Source organism: Eleginops maclovinus, chromosome 17 (assembly GCF_036324505.1).
Source record: "Eleginops maclovinus isolate JMC-PN-2008 ecotype Puerto Natales chromosome 17, JC_Emac_rtc_rv5, whole genome shotgun sequence".
NCBI classification, from domain to species: Eukaryota; Metazoa; Chordata; class Actinopteri; order Perciformes; family Eleginopidae; genus Eleginops; species Eleginops maclovinus.
The window spans coordinates 7,740,470-7,757,339 of NC_086365.1; the positions used below are offsets into that span (position 1 = coordinate 7,740,470).

Genomic DNA, 16,870 nt, shown 5'->3' on the forward strand with positions numbered 1-16,870 from the left:
TGTTATTTGAATACAATTTAAAAAGAATGAACACAACCACAGGATATCCTGTTCCCAGCATTGCTTCTGTCCTTCTTGACACAAATGATTCCCTTACCTTTAAATAGCAAGTCATATATTATTATTGAGGGACTTCCTCTGCTTTATTTTTGGAGACAATTTCATTAAAAATAAACAGAGGAGAGCTGCAACCATCAATAGTTTTACATGTAAATATTATATAAAACAGGGAAAAGCAGGACATTTCTATCTTTGAGAGGCTCAAAACTGCATTTCTGGCATTGTTTCTGACAGACATTAAACTTAATTTAATAACAATCCAGTAATGTAAACAGTTGGAAATGCTTTGCTTATTAAAGTCTGAGTGTTGCACTTCTCCTGAGGAGATAGAAAAGCTGAGCCCTCTAATTACAGCAGTGGTGATGGCAAAATAGTTAAAAACATTAGGATAATGTGAACATTATACGGCAGAGTGTTTAGTAGCCCGCAGAGTGCTATCTTAATGATGAGTAGCTCGGGGAGAAACGCTGTCTCTCATTTCAGAGTCGACCCAGGTTGAATGGATTTGAATTCTGTGCAGGTGCAGGTTTTTTTGTAACTGGCAAGTATTATGTGACAGCATTTTGTATTAGGCTCGATGTTCGGTCTGTCATAAATTATCAGGGATCCTCGTCTGTTATTCGCGAGTCTGTCGGGACACAGTGGCCTTGGCAACCATAGCGATGTATTTTAATGGATTAATAAGCCTTTCAGAACTTTAATATCTAAATGGAGGTCTGAGTACATCTCCATATTTGGCTAAAAAGCTGTTTGTCCTTTGCTGTTATGAAAGAAAGTGGTAATGGTGGAGGAGAAGGGATGGAGGTTATTATCTAAATGAAAACACAATACGTTGAGTAATTAATTCACTGCCTCACAAACGTACAGTTTTGGTTATGGACTCTCTACCCACCTCCCTTAACTCATATTTTGAATTTAAGTTAGTTGTAAAAAAAGACAGAGCGCACAATAAACAAGGTCAAAGATGAGTTCGACTGAAATTATTCCAAAGATATCTGTACAGACCTGCAAACTCAAGAGGCATTAGAAAGTAAAATAAATCATGTTTCCTTGTTCATTTCATTTCATTCCTTTCCCTTTATTTCATAAATGTATTCAGTAAGCAACGCAGGGCTGCTTCCCCCCCTCGGCAGCTACTGTACATGGTATATCTCTTTATGTGGCTGGCTTCACATGTCTGGTTTAAAAGTCTCCCCCACTAAATCTCCTTATCTCCCAATCCCATTATTTCCTCCTCAACACTCAAACACACACCGGTTTATTTCAGCTGCAGCTAATCTGGTGTGCTGGTTAAACTGTCTGTGGCTCCACTCTGGTTTAACTACTCTGCTATAATCTCTGACACATTCACTGTTTTTATTAACTCACTTATCACAAAGGAGATAATAAACAATGCTGTACGCCAGCAATTGTTATTAGCTTTTGCTTTCACATATTTTTTTACGTGCATTCCTCCCTAATTCTCTAACCTAATCTGTTTCTTTATTCATGCGAACCTCCTCTGCCTTCCAACTCACTGTACCTTCTGCCCGCTTGACCACCATGGGGTCAAGAGCCTTCAGCCACTCTGCCCCCCGTCTCTGGAACTCTCTCCCACAAGACATCCGCAATATGGACTCACTGTCAACCTTCAAATCCTGCCTGAAAACCCGCCCTTTTAAACTGGCCTACTCTGTGCCATAATTACTCTTAACTGATTGTTGTTTTTAAATCTTTGTTTTTTTAAAGTCTGGAATTACTGTTTGACCTTTGTTGTTGGTGTTCTTGAGAGCTTTGAAAGGCTCCCATAAATAAAATGTATTATTATTATTATTACTTTTTTGGTGAAAGATTAATCAGAAATGTTTGGCACCTTCTGCTTTATAAATGATTGTTGAGTAGCTAATAAAGTGATTCATCATATTCCCGCTGCTATAAACGATTAATGTGCTTTTTAATTACTCTAAAGGTAACGTTCTAGTTTTGTAAATGAAGTATTAAAATAGAAAATTCCCCGCAGCAGCCCAACATAAACAAGTATTCAGTTTACAATTACGTACAAAAAAACATGACATTTTAGAAGCTGGAACCAGCAATTATTTTGCAATTTTCCTTTAAAATATGGCAAATCTTTCCAGAATATAACCTATATAGGTATATATACCTATATAATCAAATTTGATCAATTGATTTGACATCTACGTTTATCGTTATCAGCACATTAATATGTATGGTTACGTGAGAAGCCATGGCACTATCTTCCTGTTGACACTAACAAATACCATGAATGCTACAAACTTACCTTAACTATTCAGAGTGGATTTGACATCCTGTGAATGTCCTTGACCTGATAGAGTAGTTTGGGCTCTTTAGTGGTTCATTTCTCACCGGCGGACAGCTGCTGATTAGTTTTGATAAACTAGTTGAGAGTCACCTCTGGGTTTTGTCAGAAAATACACTGATTAGAGCTGAAGGGGAGGATTTCGATGCTCATGAGGGACGACGTGTAGTTTACCTCTGGCTCATGTTAGTGGAATATAAATCGGTGGATTGGATGCAGGAATAATGAGCCTCTCCCTCCGTGCTTGGAGCAACAAAAGAAAGGTTTCCCTTGGTTATTTCCTGTGTTTATGCCGGGCCATTGTCCCCCATGGCAAGGTCCCTACTCCCAGCTCCATCACTGAGGAGGCTTAGTGGGAGTTGGAGTAGCACTTAGTGGCCCACTCTCTCCTTTCCACATACTGTTCACACCACAGGCTTCCTCTCCAGGCTCTAATCTTAGATTTTGAATATACAAAGCCAATGCAAATGACACAGTGAAAAACATATCTGTTGCATTGTGCACGGTTAACTTGGTGGGTATGCCTTCAAATACTCATTGTTTTCATTATCAGTTAATTTGTAGATTATGTTTAGCCACGCTGGCAGCATGGCTCAAGAAACAAGTTCAGTCACTTGGTTACAGAATGAGTTATCTGATGATCCAACATTGGGATTGGAAAAATAATACGTTTGGACATTTAGGGGTGTAATAAAATACCAATACTCCAGTGTGTTGTGATTATATGTTTGGTAATACTGTTGAATCCATTGTCCATGTTCTGTCAGCTTTTTCCCTTGTACACTGTCTGCTGTGAAAAACCAAACTTATCAGCAGCTTGTTTTATGGCCAGTAGTTCCCTCCAAGAGCAGTGATTGTAGCCCATGTTTCATCCATTTTTTATTTCTTGGAGACAAGTTGGATCACCTAGTCTCAGAGCCGTATATCTCAAAAATCTCCTTCATATTTCCCAGCGGTCAAAAAAGCCCAGCTGTGTTGGACTTGTTTGTGTGTTTTGGCTGTGTGTCCACCCATCTGTATAATAATCTAAATGGCATCAGTGCTGACCGGGGTCATAGTTGCGACCTGATATCTGCCCTCAGAGACATATGGTGCCTCTGTGTGTTCACTTGTAAATAATTCCACTCGCTCTCACCCTCAGACCCACTTTCCAAAGGATGTCCAATACGTGCGTGGACTGCAGAGTGTCAGCTGCTTGTTTATACTTGGATCCCTGCTACCAGCTGATTTATCATCTGTTTGTATGAGAGGCCGCAGAGAAAGGAGGTTTAAAAGTTAAAAAGCGTCATCTGGTCACAAATGTAAATACTTTAGTCCAAAGCAGGAGATTTATTCATGTACAAATGAAGAGGATTTACAGTTGATTTCGTTCAATGCCATAGACTCAGTGTGATGGTGCTTCACCAGGCTGCAGCTGGCTTCAGTCATTTTAATTATTAAATCAATTCATTATTTTTCTGATTGACATTTTGCCACCTACTGTTCCAGCCACAGGATACAAACGCTTTTAAAGTAACCTCTACGAGAAGTCACATTAAATTAAAGGATTTCTTCACCCACTTTGGTATTTCCATTCGTCAACCCTGAACGTCTTGATGATTTCAGCTCTTGTAACGTTTTAGCCAAAATGCACCTTTCTGCACTTTACTGCACATGTTTGAGAGTTTGTAAATGTAGGTGTATAAATAAGACAATAGACAGATATAATTCATTCCAATGTTTCAAATACTTTTTATTGTTGGCAAGTTTATTATTTCCCAAGGCTGATATTTCTCAAATCCTTGCCAAAGCTAAAAATAATCCAGGGACAAAGCATGGCAGAGGAAATACATACTGATGAGATGAAAGTATTTGATTGTTCCAAAAAAGGGAAAACAAACAAATCGTTCTTACAAACAACAACTCTGTTTATATTTTTACTTGATGCTGGTTATTCACACAGATTCTGTTCTGGCTGCATTCCGGGCCGTCTGAAGGTTGCGATGTTCTGAGGGTGTTGGCCATCTGTACTCAGGACACTATCATTCAGACCAGAGCATTTACATGAATGACTTTTTATGTTAATAGAAAAGTCTGTAGCTCTTTGGAATCAGACTGTTATTCCCTGCTGGAGATGGTGGTTGCTGACTGCAGGATACATCACAAAAAGCCACGGGACACAATGCCAGTGTAACATGTTCTGCTCTTCTGTGGATAAGAACACATAAATAAAGCCAGCAAAAAGAACGCCTGCAGGGTTTGTCAGCTGTTCGGTCATATGTGTGAGTGTGTGTTTTAGAGCTTAGTCTGCCTGTATGTGCTTTGCTGCCGTGGCAACAAGAGTTACCACATACTAATATTTTAGGTTGCCTTATGTAATTGTCTGCTTTTGTCAATACAGAGAGAATGGATGTTCAGAGGAAGAGGCTGTGGAGGCTGTTTATTTGGAGCTCCACTAACTGACCATTGTGCAGCCTTCAGACAGATTACCGTGTCTTTAGCTGCCGTTTCCCTCCAGTCTCACAGAAAATCCTCTGAAGACTTGTGCACTCAATACTCGTTGATCCTCTTGATTTTTTCTTTCTTGGCTCAGCTCTTATCTTTACTTCCTTCTTGCCAAGAGATTAGACAGAAAGTGAAGCGAAAGATGGAAAGAGATCAGTCAACTAAGAAAATGAACCCGCATAAACACACCTGCTGTTTAATATCCATGGCACTAGATTAAGCTTATGTTCGGTAGACAGCTTATTCTGATGTCTGTGTTGTGACTTTTTTTAATCAAAGGATGTCTTTTGTTTGTGCCTTGTTATTTTTTTTCATATTCAGTTAATGAGCTCTAATTTTCCCCATTACATTGTTTAATGAGGCTTTATAATTGTGTGCCTCTAAGATAGGAGTCTTAACAGCAGTTCTTAACAGAAGTACAATTAGTGTTAAAGGCTATACATCTCCAAGCACATTATGATGATGACACTGTACGATGTTGTCACGCTTTTGATTTGTAAGCTTCACTCCAGCTGACTCCCTGGAGACTTGTTTTTGTCACTAAGTTGCCTTCATTAGTAAAAGAACAGAAACATACTTAGTTTAAGTCCTCATTAAGCAAAAGCTGTGAGAAGAAAGGCTGCAAGACTCGAGTTCAAGGCTCTCAAACATGTGGGTGTTCACACAGATAGTGGCATTATAATTGCATTCATAAGACAAAATACATTATTTAGAGCAAAATGTTCCTTTTCAACACCAGGTTTTTACAAAAATGCTAAATTGAAATGTCCACAAATGTGCTTACACAGAAAAAAGGCCACAAATGAATACACCAAAAAATATCCAGAAATACAACCTTGTAATCTGGATGGATCTAATGTGATTTATGTTATGTAATATATTTCATATATATTTTACAGTTCGATATTTATTATTTTCCCTCTCTGTGTTTGCTAACAGGCGGAGCGCAGCGCTTGCGATGCAAACATCCTCAGCATCCCGGTGCCGATGCGCCGCGGCGGCTCCGAGTCCAACCTGGACGTGGTGGACAGCGTTGGGGATGACGGGGTGGGTCTGGACTTCACAAAGGGAGCGCTGGGTATCGACAGCCTGCAGCAGAAGATCCTCAAGGTCAGATAAACGTGATTAAACTCCTGTGTATTTCTTCATGCTTTTACGGTGTTTAACTTGTAGAGTAGGGGGAGACACACTCGGAGCAAACATCACAAACAAATAATTAAATACCACTTATCTCTCTATAGCATTGCTTTGTTGAGCAGTAAAATGTCTTCATCCAATTAAGAGCCGATCCAGTTATATGACTACAGATGGCAATCAAAGGATCTATTGAATTACTGGTTTAATTAACTAGAAATGTTCCCTCTTTTCTCCCGTCTTTGGAATAATCCAAAGTGGATTGATTTTCACCAACTGAATTGACGATTAAACCACAAAAGATTATTACAGATTAAATTATACATAATCAAAACTAAAAAGTAATGTTGTTTTTTACTCAAAGCGCATTGTATGAAACATTGGGGTCAAATAAACACATTGAATGCATTTCTTTTCTCAAGTCATTTCAAAGCTGATTTTTAAACCTTTAAATCCAGAAATGTTTTTTATTTTTGCCAAATATATTATTTGGCATTTAGCTTTTCAGGCAAAATAAATATCCAAATGTAAACCCCCCAAGATAAAAGCACAATAGTAAAAGAAACACAATTTAAACGTGTGAAATTGTCAAATAGGATTTACAATTGAGTTACAAAGCTGATGACAACATGTGGTCATTTCTTTTATACATTGCTCAGATAAAATGTTCTCTTTTGATTCCGCCTTCAGGTGACGGAGCAGATTAAGGTGGAGCAGACGGCTCGGGACCAGAACGTGGCGGAGTACCTGAAGCTGGTGAACAACGCCGACAAGCAGCAGGTGGGGCGCATCCGCCAGGTGTTTGAGAAGAAGAACCAGAAGTCTGCACACACCATCGCCCGGCTCCAGAGGAAGCTGGAGCAGTACCACCGGCGCGTGAAGGACAGCGAGACCAACGGGAAGCAAAGCCACAAGGACGGCAGCAGCAAGGAGTCCGGGACGCACAGCAAGGAGGGCAGCCTGCGGGACGTCAGCGCCACGGGACGCCACCCCACGCTCGATAAAGTGAAGACAATCGGGCCCGGTGTGTCGCTCTCGCCGCCGTTCTTCTTCAACAAGTCGAGGGAGATCGCCAACCTGATCAGGAACAAGTTTGGCAGCGCCGACAACATCGCCCACCTCAAGAGCTCCATGGAGGTGGGGACGGGTCTGCAGGTGGACGGGGCGTCAAGAGGGCTGAGCGGCAGCGCCACCACCGTAGGCAAGACGAGCAAGTACCAGAGCGACGACGAGTGCTCCACGGGGACGTCTGGCTCTGCCGACTCTAACGGGAACCAGGCCGGAGGCTCCGGGGCCGGGTCCGGAGGGCCAGGGAAGTCGGACTCTAACGGGAGGCTAGGGGAGGTGCTGGACATGGTGCGGGAAATCAGGGAGGCGCAGACACAGCTGGCAGAGGACATGGAGACTCTGAACACACAGTTCAAACGAGATTACAGCTACTTCTCACAGACGATGCAGGAGGAGAGGTACAGGTGGGTACGGCCTCAGAACATCAGGGGATATAACCTCCCTGGGATTATCCGTGCCAAATCGCAACCCCGGGACACACAAACCCTGAATCAGAGATGCAATGATTGCAATGTTGCCAATTTCGTAATCTGATTTAGACTTTTCTTCCATTCTAAGAACTTTAATTGACAGCACATACAAACATTTATTTCACTTTTCGTTCGTGGTAAATTAAATTGAAATGAAACCGTGACTATTAAATAACTTAACTTTAGAGTGTTGAGTTATGTTAGGAGCGCCGAACCAATCAGGGCCATCACAATCCTTCCCCACGTTTACTCACCAGCTATGTCTCAGTAGCTTTAAAAAACATTTTTAAATAAACCATATAGTCCAAGTATAATCTGAAAGGGCACAATGAAGACACAAAGAGCAGTTTGAAAGACAAAATGGAAGATCAAATGTTTAAAGAAATAAAGCACATCCCTTAGCAAGGAATTAAGATCTATGAGGTGTTTTTTTGTTTTCGTTGACCTCCACATTCCTGTAGAAGTCCTTCAAAAAAACCCTCTGTAGGATTTATTGCTCTTTAATTCAGCAGCTCGTGATGCATGACCACACTGAAGCCATAACTTGATTTATGAAAAGTCACACATACTCCACTTTAAGGGCTCACATCATTAACCGTACTCCTGCTGCTGATGCTTTAATAATCCTCATCCCATAATAACCTCCTGACCGGGAGTGACACATTGTGTTTGTTCATCTGTTGAACTTCAAAGAGCTTTTGACAGTTATTATGAGCTTTTGGAAACTAAACATAGAGAGCCTAGCTTAAACACCAACCTCAGGACTGTTGCTTAGTCACCGAGGGTAAATGTTGTCAGCAGCCTGGTTGCAGTTGTAGATAAACTGCTGTACTCACTCGCCCACACACACACATTCAATTATGCATCGTTCTCTCCCTCTCACTGTTTCTTTTTGCCTCCACCTTCTCTACATCTGTGTGTGTATGTGTGTGTCAGGTATGAGCGGTTGGAGGATCAGTTAAATGACCTGACGGAGCTACACCAGCATGAGACCATTAATCTGAAGCAGGAGTTGGCCAGTATCGAGGAGAAGGTTGCCTACCAGGCCTACGAGAGGGCCAGGGACATACAGGTAATGTGTGTTATGTGTACATATGTGTCTTATAATGCACCACAAACACACTGAACATTGAAGCACAGGGCTGGATTAACACACATTGAGCTGCTGTACTGAAATGATGTGCACAAATTAACAATGTAAGGTTTTTAAAGGAATAGTTCACCCCAACACAATTTAAATTATATATTGTACTCCCCTCCCAATTTATTCATTTAAATATATATGCTGTTGTATTTATATGCCATAGTATTATTAAAGAAAATCAACCAGTGACACTCCTTAAAGTGTCAGAAGTGGATCATGGGAATTGTAGTTCTCTATAGACATAATATTCCAGGAATAAAGTTAAAAACTCAAACTTAAGGTCAAAATGTGAACCAATGAGGCTCTTAAATTATTCCAGGACTTCCTGTACTTCTATGTAAAGGACATTACATTAAGGCTATCATCAAAAGGAACATTGTGTCCTTTTCTGCTTGGTTGTAAAATGATTTTGTCTTCTTTTGTAATCATTTTTTTATAATCCTTTTAAACGATTAACACATTTCATGAAACTTGTTGAAGGGCAAGGCATGGCTCAAGGAAGAAATCTTTACATTTAGGGCTGATTAAATTAACAGAGAAGGTATGCAAATCATTTTTTCACTTTCATTAGCAGTGGAAGATAAGGCATGTGTCCCTCTGATTACATTTGTAGTTTCTATGCAGTTCAATTCACATCTTATCCAGTTTCACCGCCCTTCTCTGTATGAGTCATTGCTGTCCAGTATTTCCCAGATCCTAACTGAATTTCTGCATGTGTGTGTGTGCAGGAGGTGCTGGAGTCTTGCCAGACTCGTGTTTCTAAGCTGGAGCTGCAGCAGCAGCAGCAGCAGACGGTTCAGGTTGAGAACACTGACGCCAAAGTGCTGCTGGGAAAATGCATCAACATCATGCTGGCTATTGTCACTGTCATCCTGGTGTGCGTCTCCACTGCGGCCAAGTTCACCGCCCCGCTGCTTCGGAGCCGCCTCCACCTGGTGTTCACCTGCGTGGGCGTGTCAATGTTGGCGCTGCTGTGGAAGAACTGGGAACATTTACAGTGCGCTTTGGAACGATTGCTCCTCCCGCACTGAGACAGAAAGCTCACCAGGGAAGAGTTTACATGTAGCCTTACACCAGTTCCACAGAGATGCTGGGCTCCACGGTGATTTGATTTGAGGCTGCCGTGCTTTGCATGTCTTAATGGGGTCGAAAAGAGCCTTTCCCAGAATACACCTCCTCTTTGTCGACATAAAAGTGCACCACTACGGTCCACTGAAAGATGAATTGGCTGGGATTGATCTCTGGTCATCAGAAGATTCTGGATCGTGGAAAGAACAGATATTAAAATCTAAATATAGACGAGTTCATTGGTGCATGGAAATACAGTGATATATTTCCCGTACTTAAAGGGAAGTGTTTCTGTTACAGCACCATCTCATGTCTCCTGTAAACAAACACTGTCTTGAACTTACACAACAGCCAGCTGGGAAGCCACCTGAAGGTTGATTTGTACTGTTTGCTCTCCTGTTTTCTGTATTTATGTCATGTCAAAAGGACATTTTTAACCTTGTGTTTGAAACTTTCTTTGTGTCTGTCTCTGAGTGTGCGTTCGTGTACTGTACAGTGCTTTTGTGTGTCTACACTGTGTTTCAAATGTTGTGGAATATTTGCTTTCTTGGTGAGAGTTTGGTTGGAATATTAAAACCATTCATGTCTAAATATGGAGCTGGAAGAGATAAGCTTAGCATTCAGGCAATGTAAAGGGCTTTATAATACTGAACATGAAATATTAAGTATTTAGAGTCAAAAGACAATAAAAACAGAAAGGGAGAAAGGCAAAATGAAAGCGCTAGGAAGATTTGGTGACCTTAGGACAGAGCTAGGCTAGCTGTTTCCACCTGTTACCAGTCTTTATGCTAGGCTAAGCGTCTGCAGGTTGATGCTCAATTTTTACAAACATTTGGAGTGGTTTCGATCCTTTCATGTAGCTCTCTGCAAGAAAGCTAATAAAAAAAATGTTCTTAAATGTCTGTTCCTTTTTAAAAGAAAGCTTTTAAGCTGCCTCCTCTCTTGTTGATTTAATGCTTTGGGGTTCCTTCATGTAAAAGTCAGTTTTACGTTGACTCGCTTTACTCCAAAGACTGCAGATTTAGCATCGACCAGCTAGCAAGTAAACTGAGAGGAAGACCGAGATGGAAGAAAGTAAAGCTCCAAATGTGAGCATGTTTGACCTTTTTATTAAATTGCCTTTTCTTTCGGCAAACAGAACAAATTAACTTTGGTATGAAGCCTTTGATGCTATGCTGTGTTCAAGTCCAGAGGGAAATACAACTGCAACATCCTGAAGGTTCAAAGTCCTGACTTGAAAGATTCACACCTGTTGAAACTTGTTTTTTTCAGAGGAAGCTTTAGTGATTACTACGATCACATTGTAATTACTCACATTAATTGCTTTCAGCTTTTTCACACTTGACTCCTTCGCTCAGCTGGAAAATGATTGAGTAGAGATGAAACAAGCACAGAAGGTTCAGGCCGTGCCATGATATCTAAGATAAATTCATTGTAATGACTTGAAGGAAAAGGTTGATTAGTCGACTTATTGATAATTGAAACATCAGGAATAAAAAACCCTTAATGTTTTGATATTTAATTCATCGTATAACTGACAAAAATGGCAGAAAATGCTGTTTTCTGCAACTCAAATAAGGAGATTTCCTGCTTTTATCTATTTTATGTCATGATCAGGTGGATATCTCTGGGTCTAGTTTGACAAAACAAGACCCTTTTTTTTTGCAATTTTCTGACATTTTATTTAACCAACAAATTAAAAGATTATGAAAATAAACATTAACAGCCCAAATTGGAATTAGTTTGTCAGTTTTTGCACTAAAATATTGAAATATCAGTAACTTCCTAAGCATCATTTACCATTTTAAACATGAGTTGGTATTCAACACCGTCAGTGACTGTTTTCCCATGAGACCTGAGTGCGGCTTCACAGACTAGACAGTGGAAACTGAACACTGTAGCTCCGTGCTCTCTAACCCTGTTTCACTGTGATGATGAAATGGGATTGGTGAGTTTTTATTGCAGTTTATTTTCTTCTTTTTGTATTCTGTTTGCTTCTCTTCAAGAGCCAAATACGGAGATGTTTAAGGCACATAAGCCTTTCTAAGTAACACTGGAATTCCCTTTTACCTTTGATGTTTTTTCTCCAATGAATTGGCTGAAAAACTAAAGAAATGCACCTGCTATCCAAAGCTGTATGTCCATAATGTATTATTTTCACATTTCTGTCTCTTCGCTGTGCATTAGTTTCTGTTTCTGGTTAGGCCTAAGTTTAGTTTTTTTCAAATGAGAAAATAAATTCTTTTTTCTATGATTGTTGTAGATTTTCTTTTTAAAATTGGTCCTTTTTTTTTATTGCTAACATCTCATCTATTATAGATGATTCAGCCTGTGATGTAAGGACAGATCAAACCACCCTGCAGGCTTCATAAGGAATTCATACATAAAATCCGTTTTACTCTTCAGACAACAGCCTCACGGTATGGTACAGCACGCTAAAGTAATTATTTCCAGTATTAAAAATAATGATACAGATATTTTCTTATTGTTCGCCAAAGTCATTATTGTGTTTGTGTTTTTTTCTGACATAGTTCATAGTTTTTATAACCGAGATCAAAATAATATTTATAATAATCATTATTATTATTATTATTTATTTGTTTCCAAAGAGTAAATGAGGAGATTGACACCATAAAAAAGAACCTCTCTCCAACTATTAATTTAGGCATTATTTAGAGCAGGCCTGATTTCAGATGAGGATCTGACAGATTGAGTTGTTGACTGTCATTAACATAATTGCTTAATGATGGATGTTGACAAGCACAGAGTGCTGTCAGATATACCTAATGTGGAAGTGAAGAGTTGAACTTGTGATGTGCAGGGTCTAAACATATACTGAGGACGTGGAAATATTATATTATATATATATCTGAGTACTTTCCTAAGGTATGTGTTCATTATATTAGCTAGTCATGAATAAACTGCCATCTGGCTGTCATATATGAGCATTGTCTCCAAGTACACAATGTCTCTCACAAGTTTAATTTTTTTTAATTATAAATACCAATTTGTGATGCTTGAATGGCATTTTTTTGTTACCGTATCAGATAATGTAGAACACAAATAAAAAAATTAAAACAATTGGGGTCCAAAAGTAAATATTAAAGTTAATCTCGATATATCTTGTGCATTATATCTAGTATTATTCATTCAATAAACAATACCTGTAGCCACTTTATTTCTAATATCGATAAACCTGATATTAGAATTATTCACCTGAATTGATATTATTAATTTTATGGGTTTTTTAAAATTGAAAATAGGCCAAATAATTGTTTAGACATGTTTTGTTTCATCCACTACACTAGGTGGCGAAAGTGAGCTTCCGTTTGTTTTGGCGCAAACCGGAAACCGTGACAAACGGTCCACCTTAAAAAAAGTTCAGTGTTGCTCATGCTGTTGTTGAACTGGCGCTGAAATATTAATATTATCAATTAAGAGCGTTATTATTAATTATTCTTCACTGAATTTATAATTACAACTCAGCAAATTAGTGTCATACGTAGAGTCTTAAAGTGCAGAGCAGCGAAGAAGAAGAGGGATGAATGCTATCCTGTTAGCATGTGTTAGCATGTGTAGCATTACCGTTAGATGGTAACGTTATCTTGATACTGCTCAATTAACTAAAGCTTTTTTTTATATTCGTTCCGGGATTAACTTCCACTATAAATGGATGAGCACAAGGAGAATATTCACACCAAGGACGTCAACGTGAAGATGTCTAACACAGAAGAGGATGAAAAGGTTGGTGCTAGCAGCGAACATTAGCATATGTTGTAAAGAAATACTGTTTTCTGAAATACAGGGATATTGTTAAATGAAACTATTACACGTTTGTAGTCATACATTAAATGGAAGCTCCTGAAATGTAATGAAAAGTGCCATCAAAGTCCTTGATCTTGAACCAAAAAGTGTTAAAGTTGTAAAACCTCAGTGTTAAATGAAAATGTGTTGCATTCAAAACCTCAATAGAAAACAGTACATAAGTATTAATGATGCACTATTTGGAATAAAATAACTGCCATTATTTTTTGACTGATATTGCTCATTTTTGTATCAAAATGGTCATGATCACTGAACAATTGTACAAATGTTTATGGTGGGATTTTGTTTTCTGAGGATCTATTGAAGACAGAATACTGCTTTATTGTTCCCCAATGGGAAATTAGATCACTTTACTGTTGCAGCTGCTCAATAAGGGACTGTATTTCCTTCATATATTGCTGGGTAGCTTAATCTATATTAAGCTAATATACCTTGATTTTTGAATATTTATCTGAATCTTTAAAACAGCACATACTAAAACATGTTTGTTTTTTACGTTCTGGTCAAAATAAAAAGTGAAGCTAAAACCTTTAACTGAAGCTGCTCTGAGAGCATACCAAGTGATTTCATATTTTTGATCTGTGTGTTCTGATTCTTGGACTCATAATGACTGGTGTATTCCTCCACAGTCAGAGCCCTGCAGCAGAATATGTCCTGATGGAGAGACTGCTCCTCGGGTGTCCCCGTCTCAGTCCAGCAGCGACTTCAGCCACCCGGTGTACAAAGAGATCTCTCTGGCTAACGGACACATCAACCGCATGACCAAGGACGAACTGCGGATCAAGTTAGCAGCGCTGCAGCTGGACACAAGGTGAAGCTATACAGTTAAAAGATAAGACCGTGTTTATCCTCAGTAGGGACGTTTTTTTCAGCAGTACAAAGATATTATATACTATATAATGATAAGAAATAAAGTACGATAGACTAACATAATTCAGATCAGGATAATAAATTCAGAGTCCTGTTTATTGCCAACTTTTGTAAAGCATATAAACAGATGTTAAGACTTTACTTAATGATATAGTGGAATAGTTATATGCAGAATTCTCAGTTTGTGAACTTTTCTAAAGCCAGTCTCGACTGCTGCTGAATGTCACATTTAAAAATAAACTGTTTCCTGAACCTTCTTTTCGCTGTGTCTACAGAGGAGTAAAGGACGTGATGAAGAAGAGGTTGAAGAGCCACTATAAGAAGCAGAAGCTGATGCAGTCTACAACCGAGGGCGGGACAACCGACACCTACTACGACTACATCTGTGTGGTGGATTTCGAAGCGACGTGTGAAGAGGATAATCCCTCAGATTTCCATCATGAAATCATTGAGTTCCCCATGGTTCTTATCAACACGCACACCTTAGAAATCGTGAGTTGAGTTTAATATGTTCGGTTTTAATCTGCAAAGTGATTTGTAATCTGCAAAGTGATTTGTCACAGTGAAACAAATGTGTTTTTTAAATGATTTCTTCTACAGGTGGACTCCTTTCAGGAATATGTGAAGCCAGAGTTGAACCCACAGCTTTCAGACTTTTGTGTGAAGCTAACGGGAATCACACAGGTAGGTTGATTTTTATTTTATTTTTAATCAGTGTCATTACTGTGATCAAGAGTTTTTGTGTAGATGAATGAGATGTTGTTTTGTTGAGCAGAAAATGGTGGATGAAGCAGACGTGTTTCCTGCCGTTCTTCAGCGGGTCGTCGACTGGCTTCAGGAGAGGGAGCTCGGGACAAAGTACAAATACGCCATTTTGACTGACGGGTATGTTTGATTTCAGTAATGCCGCAGGATTTAATCTTAATGTGTGCCTCTTCTATTCACTTTAATGAACACTACTTACTTTTTAGGGCCTGGGACATGAGCAAGTTCCTCAACATCCAGTGTCGGCTCAGCAAGATCCGATATCCTCAGTTTGCAAAGAAGTGGATAAACATCAGGAAATCATACGGGAACTTCTACAAGGTCAGTGTCTTTAACAAAAAATATGCATACACTATTAAAGTTATTTTAGCTCATTTAAGCCGCCTCCCTCCTTGCTCAGGTCCCGCGCACGCAAACGAAGCTCAGCACCATGTTGGAGAAGTTGGGACTGAAGTACGAAGGCCGTCCTCACTCTGGGCTGGACGATTCCCGAAACATCGCCCGGATCGCTCTGCGCATGCTGCAGGACGGCTGTCAGCTGCGCGTCAACGAACGCATCCACGCCGGACAGCTGCTCTCCGTCCCCAGCTCGGCACCGGTGGAGGGGGCCCCGGCTCCACACAGCCCCCGCAGCAGGGACTAGACCCCCACGTTTTTACCCCTAAAAGCTAAAGGAAAATAGATCCAAAGCACTTTTACAGCCCCTATACATGTTCTGGAGCTTCATAACTGTAGTCGGTAAAAAGTATATTTGGGGTTTTGATTTGTGTGTGAGGGTCCCATTCTGACCACAACTCAGTATATTTTTACACCAGATGTCTAAAAACAGAGTTTTGTGGGAGGATTTGTCACCCTGCTTTAAGCTGCTAAAATCATGTGGTTTGAACAAAAAAGAAAACGTCTACGTTGTGTTGTTAATTTTTTACGTTAGATTGTGCTTTGAACATTAGAGTGGTGCAGGGATGACTTATTTTTGTACACTGACCCAGAAGTTAGCATCGCTCCCTCAACAAAAATCAATGGGATTTTCCCATTGTATTATTGCAGAAAAGGAGCTCTGGGGCTAACGGCGGCTAATGTCTCACTCCTGCATCACTCTGTATAACTCTAAAAATACATTGAATGATTATCATTCTTTGGGTAGTAAAAAGACAAATATCAATGTCGACTATGACCAGCCCCATATCTGTGCAAATATTTTAACATAAAAATCCACATTTATTTTTTCTGCTGCTATTGCTGTGCTGCGTAATAACAGAGCCATAAGATCACACTGTTGGGTAATGAAAATATGTTCTGTCAAATACAGCACAGGTGTTCGTTTGGCAGATGATCAACAGAAGTGTTCTCTGATGCCAGTCCTGTGTGAGTTGAGCCTGGGTTTTAGGACTCATCTTTTGTTATATTGAATTTACTTCACAGAAGATGCTCTATTTTAGGAAAAACTGTTCTTCTGAATGCCAAATAATGCAAATAAAATGTTTCTGTTATTGTAAACATTTTGTTTGTTGTCTTAAGCCCAAGTTTTAACCGGTAGTTTCTCTGGTCTCTAAATGTTTTGGTCTTTTGTTTAAGACCTTTTCGAAGTACTGTACTTGTACGTAACTTGTGTTATTAAAACTGTATTTTAATTACGGTCCGGAAGTGAAACACCCATGAAAA

General features: G+C 39.5%; 2 protein-coding genes across 3 annotated transcripts in view; both read left to right on the forward strand.

Annotated features, from left to right (window-relative positions):
• LOC134879310 (transmembrane and coiled-coil domain protein 3-like) overlaps positions 1-12,002 on the forward strand; it is a 32,892-nt gene extending 20,890 nt beyond the window's left edge. For both annotated transcript variants that reach the window (XM_063905760.1, XM_063905761.1), the window contains exons 2-5: positions 5,804-5,974; positions 6,689-7,470; positions 8,473-8,608; positions 9,409-12,002. In XM_063905760.1, the coding sequence (XP_063761830.1) occupies positions 5,804-5,974; positions 6,689-7,470; positions 8,473-8,608; positions 9,409-9,711 (1,392 nt within the window). In that variant the 3' untranslated portion in view covers positions 9,712-12,002. The remainder of the gene's footprint in view (positions 1-5,803; positions 5,975-6,688; positions 7,471-8,472; positions 8,609-9,408) is intronic.
• Positions 12,003-13,081: 1,079 nt separating this feature from the next.
• On the forward strand, positions 13,082-16,847 carry eri1 (exoribonuclease 1). Its single transcript, XM_063905554.1, has 7 exons — positions 13,082-13,492; positions 14,203-14,384; positions 14,719-14,935; positions 15,044-15,127; positions 15,219-15,328; positions 15,415-15,529; positions 15,609-16,847. Exons 1-7 carry the CDS (start codon positions 13,418-13,420, stop codon positions 15,849-15,851), a joined length of 1,026 nt encoding a protein of 341 aa, XP_063761624.1. The 5' UTR covers positions 13,082-13,417; the 3' UTR covers positions 15,852-16,847.
• The last annotated feature ends 23 nt before the right edge of the window (positions 16,848-16,870 follow it).

Bases quoted from the DNA above. Each gene is read 5' to 3' on its own strand.
- eri1 (XM_063905554.1), top strand. From the start codon at position 13,418: ATGGATGAGCACAAGGAGAATATTCACACCAAGGACGTCAACGTGAAG. The intron at 13,493-14,202 runs GTTGGTGCTAGC...ATTCCTCCACAG, and splicing joins ACACAGAAGAGGATGAAAAG to TCAGAGCCCTGCAGCAGAAT. The intron at 15,128-15,218 runs GTAGGTTGATTT...TTTGTTGAGCAG, and splicing joins AGCTAACGGGAATCACACAG to AAAATGGTGGATGAAGCAGA.